Below are 12,321 nucleotides of genomic sequence, written 5' to 3' on the forward strand. Positions count from 1 at the left end.
TAAGTTAATGCTGTTGGACCCAATAGTTATAGGTATCCCCAACAAACAAACACTCTGTTGTCTCTCCTTCCAGGAAAAGGTATCACCTACAGGATGAACGATTATGAACAGAAGCACCACAATAGGCTATGTGAACAATTTGGTTAGCAAACTATTAACCATTTCCTCAAATATAAATGGTTTACCTAATAGAGTCAACTTTTTACAAAGTAATCCCTAAATATGTATACTGATCAAGCCTTCTACTATTAAGGCGACACCATCAACAAAATATCAAAAATAACCATTTGGTCAGTGATTTGAAAAAGGAGAGCTATAAGAGCTGTATACTCTTAGGTGACAGTAGTTACCATGAGTATACAGTCGGGCTTCCAGGTGATAAGTCAGAGCCAGGATTTTTGATCTCTTTTCTGTATATGAGAGGCAGCTGACAAAGCAGTTTGACCCCGCTGGGGAATGTCAGTCTTTGATATAAGCTGATATTCTATCAACTATATAGTGGCTTCACATACCACTTTAAGCCTTTAGACCTTTCTGAGAGCAGGGGAGGATATATTTAGTAATTGTTACTCCTTACTTAGCACCTATCATCTCCAAAATTCAATTTATTTAATCATTTGGCTCAAAGTTTACTTTTTCTTAAAAATTTAATGATTTAAATTTTTCTTTTCATGCTTTCTCCCATTTCTATTTTATAATTTATAGTTATAAGTTAATTAGCACAAGGAGGAAAAATTTTACATTAGTCTAATATTAAAAGCTGATATATAAGCTTAGGTGACAAGCATCTACAACAATCTCATTAGCTAAAACTAATATGGACTACACTAGAAGGAAAAAAGAGATCTTGCTACAAAGATGTAAGGCTTTCACTAAGAACAACTAATTTTCAACACTAATCACTCTCATTTTTAGCCCTGAAAAAAAATTAGAAGAATTCTCATTCTACTTATTAAGTCATGGAACTCCAGAGCAAGAAAAATCTTTTTGCTATTTAATCTAGGCCTAGTTCAAGTCTTTATATGTAGCACACTATAGGAAGGCCAGAAGCTCACTGAAGCAAGTATACTTGTTACTTAGTGTTCCATATTGGTCAATAAGAAAGAGTAGGTAGGCCCCACGCCAAAACCTAGCTGGGTAACACACAATAGAATCCATGGTTAGGGAATTGGGTAGGAAGGGAGGGCAAGATAGAGGGTGGCCACAGGAGTAGTTGGGTGAGAGAGATTAATATCTAAAGAATGTATGAAATTTTCAAGGAATAAAAATATCATTGAGAAAAGAAAACATGTTCTTATTCTTTGGGAACTAGAAGACAGTCCTCCTATCATTACTTTTAATAGCAGGATTTTAGAAAACTAAGAGAAATCATATTAGCACCATGGACACAGAACTTTTAGTCTGGGTGGATACATCTTCACAGTATGGAGCACACTGCAGTTATACATGTATATGTGAACTGAATCCTTAACATGCCACTTCCTTATTTACCTAGGACGCTCTATTCAAACACTCATTTTGTCTGCTAAGCCATCCTGACTGCCCCTGCCTAAAACTTGTTAAGGTCACTATTCAATGTATTCTCATTAGTAGACATTAGTATCAAATTCAGAGACTATAAAATGACCTCAAAGTTTAAATGAGAGTACAATGTTATATAGAAACACAATCTGAGATGCACAAAACTTTTAAAGTCAATTTTTATTGTGTCACTGAGACTTTTTCCAAAGTCAAGACCTTAGAAAAGCAACTGTCCCTTTGGGACATTTAGTTAAGATTTGAGTATGTATGTTAAACTAACACAGACAAATGCTGTGTTACATGTGCCATCTACTGGTAAGAACAAACAAAATCCCACTACAGATTTTAAAACTATTTTAATATTTAAAGAACTTAAAACTCTTTTAAAAACTTTTCAGTGTTTCAAATAATGTATCTGCATCTCATCCCCCCCCCCCCCCCCCCGCCCATGTGTGTGCTCATTCGTGTACACATGTGTGTGTGTGTGTGCTCAGGTGACAACTTTCACTAGCCATTCTCTTCTTCCTTCCTTTGGGTTCTGAGATTCAAATTCAAGTGCTCAGGCTTACCTGAAAGCACTTCTGTTCACTGAGATATCTTCCCTGTTCAACCTAAAACTTCTTAAGGAGAATATTCGATGTATTCTCATTAGTAGACATTAGTATCAAATTCAGAGACTATAAAGGACTTCAAAGTTTAAATAGTACACAATGTTATACATAATGGGACGCAATCCCAGATTACAGCTAGGCCAGACAGTCTTTACTGGTTTCATAGCAACTAAATGCATCCTTTTTAAAACTTGCTCCATATGAATGCTACTTTCCCAAAGAGGTCACTGTGGGTGTGTGCAGCTCCCAGACCTCATCAGAGAAGTTTGTCTACACAGCTCTTGGCTAACACAGAAAGTTATAGCTGAGCCAAGTGCCAGTGGAGTATGCAGCCACAAATGGGACATCAGCATCACATCCTCTGCTTCCCTGCTCTCCTCTACCCCCAAGCTCAGGAGCAAGGCGGAAAGGCTGCAAAGGCCAGAGGGCAGGGCAGATCAGAGAAAACAGTGTCTTCTGAACACTCCATGGCTACTACACTCACAAACTCAAGGTGGTTATGTTGTCTGTTCAAGATCAAGCCATGTAGTACTGTAGCACAGAGGCAGGAGGAGTTCAAGAACCCCCACTCCTAATTGAGGAACTACTGACAACTGCTGCCCTTTGGAAGAGAAACAGAGAGTTTTTTGGTTTTTTTTCTTAATCCCTGGTAGGATTCCCCCATGTTCCAGTGGAGAGTCCCATATGCAGTACAAATGGACCTGGTGAGGTTTTTTTTTTTTTTTTTTTAAGAGCATGAAGTTGGGAAGGGTTGGGAATAAGGAATGGATCTGGATGAAATTAAAAGGAATTGGATAAATACAGTCTAATTATATTGTATGAAATTTCCAAAGAACAAAAATATCACATTGTTTTAAACTGTGATGATTCATTCCTTCAAATTCAGTAACATTTGGTAAAAAGCATCATACTATGGCCAGCTTTGTTGGCAAAGCAATATCATCACATTTAGACCAGAAAAACAGTATTTATCTTTCAAGGCAGGCACTTTTTAGTGAAACGTGAAGACTGTATCAGGAAGATGTTAGGTTTATTAACATTTGTCTTTCAGAAATATAATACACCAACATGAGTAAGTTTTTATGAAGGTCTAGAAACTAAATTTTCCTTCTAAATACATTACACAAAGTTAAGACAAATTGGGCTACATGAATTTCTCAAACTCAGCATTAATTTTCACTTAAAGGACCAAACTTTCTACTGCCAAACCACCCAGCTCCAGGTGGTGCTCCTAAATATCGTACAAGGAGTGGGGGTAAGAGTCAGAGGGATAAACTTATCTGCTGCCTCCATATCTCTATTTAAAACCAAGTGTTCAACACCAAACATGTTTAGTTATCAAAAAAAAAGTATTAAGTACAGAAAATATCAAGCAAGGTTAAAGACAGAATTCTCATTCTAAATCTTCCTTTATAAGTTCTTCTCTGGAAAGACATGACTCAAGAGCTGTGACCAAAGGGCAGCATTGTTCGAGAGCCACCGCAAGTCTCAGCTGTAGCTGCTACTGGGCAACACGCTCACAAATACTCACATGCACACTTATTTGCAGAGTTGTGCCAGGTGTCCATTGGGTTTCTCTGTTTATGCCGAAATGCCTCTTCCACTCTGTTCTCTGTCTTGCGGGCACCAGCACCATGAGGAGTTATTTGTTCTGCTGTCACTGATAAGCCTGCAAGCACCAGAAAAGAACTACCTAGTTACATGTTCCCAGCTGCATAAGCCAATGAATGCTATTAGTAAAATCTGAAATAGAAAATTGAGTTTTAAAGTCATTAATTATACCTGGACAGTGTGTGAAATTAGTATCTTCTGTTTTAAGATGAGAAAGTAACTTGATATAAAATGATAAAAATACTTAGCAGGCCATGCTTACCCTTCAGTGCTCAAAGGGGCCCTATTTTCACTCATTTTAATCCCAAGATATATTTCACAATATGACTGTGGGATAATAGGTGTACTGTCTAAAAGTCATGTATCTGCTATCTTACGTGTGTGTGTGTGTGTGTGTGTGTGTGTGTGTGTGTTACAGTAAGTGTACTAGGGTCATTAAACTACACTCCCATGAACAGGCTCAATCTAGCTCACAATGTCCTACACATTTCATTTCTTGAAATAACTTCTTCATTTATTTCTAAGAGTAACTGTTCCATCTCAATTTTCTTCACTAGAACCTTTTCTTCCATATGAACAGCTTGATATAGCTTAGCTTCTTATTCTAATCTACAAGAAGTATCTCTTGTGTATATGGTTTTTAAATGTTATATAATAATTCTCACATCCCTTTAATCCAAAGAGCTCTAGCCTGCTAGCCATATTTCTACTTGCCTACCTGATCTCCAACAAGGTATCCTAAAAATAGGTCAAACTGAAGAGAATTGGTTCATCTTTATACACACAAACACAGTCTATCTTCTATATTCCCTATTGTGAGTGGCAGAATTGGTATCTACACATTCATTCAGTCCTTTCAAAGGGTTGTCTACAAGGCTAGAGATGTAGCTCACGCTGGCAGAAGGCTTGCTTCATGTGTACAAGCGCAAGTTTGTAATCCCAGTTTTTAGGCTGAGAAAGATAAGAAGGTTATTCATGGCTATATAGTGAATTTGAGGGCATCCTAGGCTATTTGAGGCCAAGAAGAAAGAGGGAATAAGGGAGGGAGGTAGGGAAGGAGGGAGGGAAGGAGGGAGGGAGGGAGGGAGGGAGGGAGGGAGGGAGGGAGGGAGGGAGGGAGGGAGGGAGGGAGAGAAAGAAAGGGAAAGAGGGAGAGAAGGAGGGAAGAAGGGGGAGAAGGAGGGGGAGGAGGGGGGAAGGGAAGGGGAAGGGAGAGGGAGGGGGAAGTGGAAGGGGAAGAGGGAGGGGGAGGGGGAAGGGGAAGAGGGAGGGGGAGGAGAGGGAGAGAGTCAAACAGACAGACTGGCCTACAAAGATCTCTACATAGGGATCACTCATATGCTAATCTTGTTTAGATCCATCCTTCATTAATTAAAATGTGTATTGCTTCACCACCTTTCCCCCTAGTATTCTAAGATACAGTTTATATAACATTAAAGCCATCTATGTTAAGCATAAAATTAAATGTTTTTAGCAAATATTCATTTCTGTAGCCACACACAGAAATCTAATTTGAGGTAAGTCTAGGTAGCCACTGCTGTCTCTCTCAATATACTTGCCATTTTATATGAGAGGTCCACAGTTAGTCAACGGTTTTTCATTACTGCCTTATTTCACATAGCAGTGATTTGAAGTCCTGTGTCATTTTATGGATGAAGACTATGTACGTGGTATGCTGTTGTTATTTATTATGCATTACATCCTATGGAACATGCATGTACATGTTCATGGGGCACATTTCTCTTGGACAGACACCAAAGAAGAGAACTACTGGATAATGCAGCAAATAATGTTGCCTCTGTGGAAACTGAAACATTGTTTTCCAGACTGGCTCTCACAACTTTTAACTAAATCTCTCATTTCCCTACAACACTGAGAACATGTTATTTCTTGCTGCTAAAGTGATCTAAGCAATTCATTCCACTGCTTAAAACCCCTCAGTGGGCTCTACTGCCACTGGCATTTCTCCCCCTCCTACTAGAGTTCCTCAAGGACACAGCTGCACATCTAATAAACAAACCATATGTTCAATTTTGTGTTTCTAATTTAAAAATTATACATAAGTATTAACAGATTGGGAAAATATTTGTTAAAAAAAGGTTTAAGTATTGATATTAGATGTGAAATGATGAAAACTAAGGTCTCTTCAGCTATAAATGCAGACAAAATATGTAAATCATTTAAGAACAGAAATTACTGATAAAGTTGTATATCTGCAAAAAAATTTTCTCTAAGGAACACTTTATTTCTCTAACACGCACCATTGCACTCAAATTGTCACAGGTGAAGTTTTGAGATATCCTTGAGAATTTACATGACCTATGTTGGTATCAGAAATTAATAATTACAAGGTTATTAATGGAGAGGGAGAGTGGCTACTGGTGTCGTCCTGTGAAGCACAGAAGGCTTCAGTAGCACAGTGTGCCTGCTTCTCTGACTTACCTCTCTTTATTCTTGCTTCCTTAATTTCTTCACAGAGCTTATTAAACTCTGGGTCCAGCTCGGCTGCAATGATGGCATGTGCAGTGTCCTTCAGGGTACAAGCTCTGTGCCGAATAATTTTATCTGTCAAAAATGTTGGCATAAATTTATTTTAGATACAAATGGTATAAAATTAATATAAGGTGCCTTAAAATAAAAGTAAAAATATACAGACATTTAAATTATAAAGACATATTTAGGTAAGAAAACATTCACTTAAGAAGTTGGTAAAAATATGAGGTAGTGTATCAATAACTTTTAAGACCCCAAAATAATTTCTAAAAATGATTTTCAATAAAAATTTTAAAGAATCTGGATGTGCCCCAGAGTTGCTACAGACAAATCCCAGGAGCTCAGGGGTCAGTGAGCTGTGCAAGGTTGGCACCCTGACTTCAGTCCCCGGAAGCCATGTAAAGGTTGAATCCACAGGTGAATGAATAGGTGAATGAATGAATGAATGAATGAATGAATCCACAGGTAGTTTTCTGACCCCACACACTTCCCATAGCAGGTGCACTCATGTACATACACACGCAAAAGCACACAATAGAGTAATAAAACTAAAAGGAAAATATGTTTTTAAAAAGAGTAATGGGTCAAAATTGTGCTGAAGAACACAAAATATTCTGAGTAAGAGAGATCTCTTTTAAAATATTACAAAACCAGAAAAATATAGAAAAATCTACTTAATTTAAAACATGCAAGATGGTATACGTAAATTGTAGGCAGGGCCATATGTAACGGAATACACTTATAATCCTAGCACAATCTCTGATGGTATAAAAAGTGTCTGCTTCCCAGGTCACAGGAAAGACTGCACAGTGAGTAGTGCAGTGTTGGTGGTAGCGCCCTCTGGAGCAACATGGTCAACTCCAGAGGTGAGGAGGCAAGCCAGGACAAGCTGGCGAGGATGGTCTGAAGACCGCAGAGCACTTGCTAAGGAGGCGGAAGCCAAGGTATCAGCTCAGTCACTCTCTGCTGGGCACAAGTCCCAGCCCAGCTAAGCAACATCAGACCCTATCTCAAAAACCAAAACAAACAATCAACAAAGAATCCAAAATAAAAGATATTTACTTCTCTCTCTAGTAAAAGTATAAAGTATAAAAGATCTTTATTTATAAGATTTATAATCAGGAAGCCATAAAAAGTTTGTTGTAGAAATCTTATAAAAGCAAACACAGTACATGTGCAACTACTGGTACATTTCTTTCTGATATATGTTCTCCAAATGTTCGTTTATTCAACAAACACTGTCCACAATACTAAGTAAACTGAAGTAATATCTACATAGTAGTACAGGAAAAAATATCAGACATGGTTCCAATAAAATTGAGACTACATAGGAAAGTAGCATTGAGTAAATCTCAGCTGGATAGAAGACTCAATAGTTAATAGCTTACTACTATTCCAGAGGAGCAGAGTTCGGTTTAAAAATTTTGATAGAAGCATCTTAACAATGCTGAGTGTGCCAATCCATAAATATAATATACACCTTCATTTATTTAGTTCAAGAATTTTGTCAGCCATTTGTATACATTCCAATGTATATATTATATATCTTTTGTCAGATTTCCTATCTGATGCTAGAATTTGATTGGTTATAGCTTTTTTTAGACTTATCTAATGACATATATGAGTGTTTATGGCTTCATGTATCCTTGTGCCCCATATTTGTGTCTGGTGCCCAAGGAAATAAGAGGGCATCAGAGATGGGGAGGATAATATCAAAGATATGTGTGCAACATACACTGGACACATGTCTGAGTTTGTCAAAGAATAAATATTCTAAAAATAAATAAAATTGATAAAGCTCCAGACAGTTGGGATTGTGTTATGTATAAATGTATGTAGGAGTTTGACCCCCTAGCACTTCAAAATGTGATTGTATGTGGAAATAAGCCATGCTAAAGAGGTAGTAAAATGAGGGTGGGCTCTAATCCTAGTGCCTGACGCTCTTTGGGAAATCTGGCTACATTAGGAGTGCACAAACAGAGATAGGGCTCCAGGGAGAAAGTCACGTTGTGAAGCATGAAGAGCATCTCCAGAGAAACCATGCTTGCTAACTCAACCTACGCTGTGAGGAAAACTTTTGTTGTTTAGGCCTCCTGGTCTGTCATATTTTGTATGCTGATCCTGGCTGAGAAGTACAATGACATGGGCTAGCATATGCCATACTGGAGTTAAATTATCAATCTACCATAATACTAACAGTTACACATCTCTGTCTCAAGGAATAGGAACTGTCAATGACCTTCTTATATACCAAGTACCCTGCTCGTAAGTAGGGCATGACAGTTCTAATTAAGCACTAACAGAAATAAATACAAGTGAGTTTGGTTAAGTCTAAAATTCATGAGGTACACTATGATAGACAACATTGGAGATGTACTGAGGAGACCACAGACAGCTCCAAAAAAAGAAAAATGAGTGCCTCTGAGAACTCTGATCCCATGTAATTGGTACAAAATGCTAGGATTCTGCAGAGACTTTAAGATTAAGGATGAAATTTCAGCAAAATTGGTCAAATGATGATGATTATTTGTCCTAGAAGGGAAGGAAGTTACAAGACCAATAATGCAGAAAAGTCCAACTTAATTCATTGTGTACCTATCCCTAAGATAATAATTAGAGTCAAATGCCTAGTACTGGTCACATTTTGAAGCTATAAGTTAAATCTCTCATCACTTCACATCTAATTTCTACCATATTATCTGTGTGCAAGATAATCTGGTAAACAAGTAGTCATTCTGGTTTACTCCCCAAAGACTTTTATATTCTCTGTATAAGAAGTTCCCCCATGCCTCCAATGACTAGGTGTTCTGCCAAGCAGAACACTGTAAAGATTTAAATAATCATGAGAGGTTTTTTGTTTTTTTAATACATTTATTTATTTACTTGTTTGTTTGTTTCATGTATGTAAGTACACTGTACTGTCTTCAGACACACCAGAAGAAGGCAGCGGATCCCCATTACAGATGGTTGTGAGCCACCATGTGGTTGCTGGGAATTTAACTCAGGACCACTGGTTAAGAGCCAGTGTGCTTAACTGCTGAGCCTCTCCAGCCCAATCATGGGAGTTTTTAACTAATACAACATTTATGCAATTTCTACATGCTACATAACAGACCCTGGGGTTGTCTTACAGGTACATGCATAACAAGTGGCTCTGCTTCTAAGGAAAAAAAATGCTCTCTTGGGTGGGGTGTGTACCAGTTGAAATGGCATTCCTGAACTATAACAAGTCTTTGTATCCATCTTTACAGAGCAGAAGAGGAAAGTCTCAAGTATATCACCTAAGCTTCGCCTGTAAATACGAGCCATGGCCTCTAGTAAAATCATCACTCTACGGTTAAAAGCTACACTGAATCAGAAAAGCATCACTTCTTCATTTAAACTTACATAAATATATACATTTTTATCAATGGTGTCATAATAATTTATCTACTAGAGGGAAATTGGACTTATTTCCTCAACTAGCTTTCTCCAACATACATTTAGGCTCATTTTCATAATCCCTAGATTATTTTCAAGTAGTGTGGTCCAGGAACTGTAACACAAAGTGGGGGTCATTCTAGACCAAATATGTATCAACAGCTAACTTTCTGTGAAATACTTCCCAAACTCAAGGAATTATGCTAGGGGCTTAATACATTTCATCTGATCCATCAGAAAATGGAAATACCTTAACATTCAATATAATACACTTTCCTGTTTAATCTTTACAACAACCCAAAATAAAGAGTTCTATTACTACCCCTACTATATAGATGAGGTAATTAAAATTTAGAAAACTTGACTGATTACAGTTAAAAAGCCATAGAACCGCAGCATAGACAAAAGCATAGGTCAAAATATAGAGCTCACATTTACTCCACAGCGCACTGGGAGCTGAGGGCACAAGGCCACCACCATCCCCAGCCATCCCCATCTGGTCCCATTTGAGGGACAAAGGAAGGGGGAGAAATGAACTTGCAATTCAACCTGTCTCACCCCCTATCCTGATGCAGATAACATGCACGCTGGAAGCAGAAGAAACCCTCATGGACACGCATTCACTGCACTAGTTAACAGAGACCCTCATGGACATGCATTCACTGCACTAGTTAACAGAGACCCTCATGGACATGCATTCACTGCACTAGATAACAGAGACCCTCATGGACATGCATTCACTGCACTAGTTAACAGAGACCCTCATGGACACGCATTCACTGCACTAGTTAACAGAGACCCTCATGGACACACATTCACTGCACTAGTTAACAGAGACCCTCATGGACATGCATTCACTGCACTAGTTAACAGAGACCCTCATGGACACGCATTCACTGCACTAGTTAACAGAGACCCTCATGGACACACATTCACTGCACTAGTTAACAGAGACCCTCATGGACATGCATTCACTGCACTAGTTAACAGAGACTCTCATGGACACACATTCACTGCACTAGTTAACAGAGACCCTCATGGACATGCATTCACTACACTAGTTAACAGAGACCCTCATGGACATGCATTCACTGCACTAGTTAACAGAGACCCTCATGGACATGCATTCACTGCACTAGTTAACAGAGACCCTCATGGACACGCATTCACTGCACTAGTTAACAGAGACCCTCATGGACATGCATTCACTGCACTAGATAACAGAGACCCTCATGGACACGCATTCACTGCACTAGTTAACAGAGACCCTCATGGACACGCATTCACTGCACTAGTTAACAGAGACCCTCATGGACATGCATTCACTGCACTAGTTAACAGAGCCCTCATGGACATGCATTCACTGCACTAGTTAACAGAGACCCTCATGGACACGCATTCACTACACTAGTTAACAGAGACCCTCATGGACACGCATTCACTGCACTAGTTAACAGAGACCCTCATGGACACGCATTCACTGCACTAGCTAACAGAGACCCTCATGGACACGCATTCACTGCACTAGTTAACAGAGACCCTCATGGACACGCATTCACTGCACTAGTTAACAGAGACCCTCATGGACACGCATTCACTGCACTAGTTAACAGAGACCCTCATGGACACGCATTCACTGCACTACTTAACAGAGACCCTCATGGACACGCATTCACTGCACTAGTTAACAGAGACCCTCATGGACACGCATTCACTGCACTAGTTAACAGAGACCCTCATGGACATGCATTCACTGCACTAGTTAACAGAGACCCTCATGGACACGCATTCACTGCACTAGTTAACAGAGACCCTCATGGACACGCATTCACTGCACTAGTTAACAGAGACCCTCATGGACATGCATTCACTACACTAGTTAACAGAGACCCTCATGGACACGCATTCACTGCACTAGTTAACAGAGACCCTCATGGACACACATTCACTGCACTAGTTAACAGAGACCCTCATGGACACGCATTCACTGCACTAGTTAACAGAGACCCTCATGGACACGCATTCACTACACTAGTTAACAGAGACCCTCATGGACACACATTCACTGCACTAGTTAACAGAGACCCTCATGGATATGCATTCACTGCACTAGTTAACAGAGACCCTCATGGACACACATTCACTGCACTAGTTAACAGAGACCCTCATGGACATGCATTCACTGCACTAGTTAACAGAGACCCTCATGCTTTTTGAACATTTTTCACCATTTTAAAAGATGGACATTCTTTGATCCAAAAATTTCACTTTAAGAAATTTATCCTAACAAAAATATGAAGATATACATACAAATAAATATAACTTTTATTTAGGAAGTATAATTTTTATAAGGGATGAAATTTAGGGTCTTACAGATCTCAGGAAAGCTCTCAACCACTGTGCTATATCTCCATGTCTTTATTATTATTGTTGTTGTTACTATTACTATTATTGTTTTATTTTGAGAGTCTTAAGTTGCTGGAATTAAGTATCTGTGCCATGTTATAAACATATTTTTTCATATTTATGATAGAGGGAAAACAACTCAAAGTCCTAACATGTCCAGGAATAAGCCATTACCACATCACATCTAAATATAATTTTTAAATGTAGGACAAATCTACTCATTAATAAGAGTCTCAAAAAATGTTAGAGTGTGTGTGTG

General features: G+C 38.7%; 1 protein-coding gene across 3 annotated transcripts in view; it reads right to left on the reverse strand.

The window, feature by feature from the left end:
• The window catches only part of Atad2b (ATPase family AAA domain containing 2B), a 129,251-nt gene that overhangs the window by 15,967 nt on the left and 100,963 nt on the right, over positions 1-12,321 (reverse strand). For all 3 annotated transcript variants that reach the window (XM_052186151.1, XM_052186150.1, XM_052186149.1), the window contains exons 23-24: positions 6,186-6,308; positions 3,664-3,801 (exon numbers count right to left, since the gene is read on the reverse strand). In XM_052186151.1, coding sequence (XP_052042111.1) covers positions 3,664-3,801; positions 6,186-6,308 — 261 coding nt within the window. The remainder of the gene's footprint in view (positions 1-3,663; positions 3,802-6,185; positions 6,309-12,321) is intronic.

This window comes from Apodemus sylvaticus, chromosome 6, assembly GCF_947179515.1.
Source record: "Apodemus sylvaticus chromosome 6, mApoSyl1.1, whole genome shotgun sequence".
NCBI classification, from domain to species: domain Eukaryota; kingdom Metazoa; phylum Chordata; class Mammalia; order Rodentia; family Muridae; genus Apodemus; species Apodemus sylvaticus.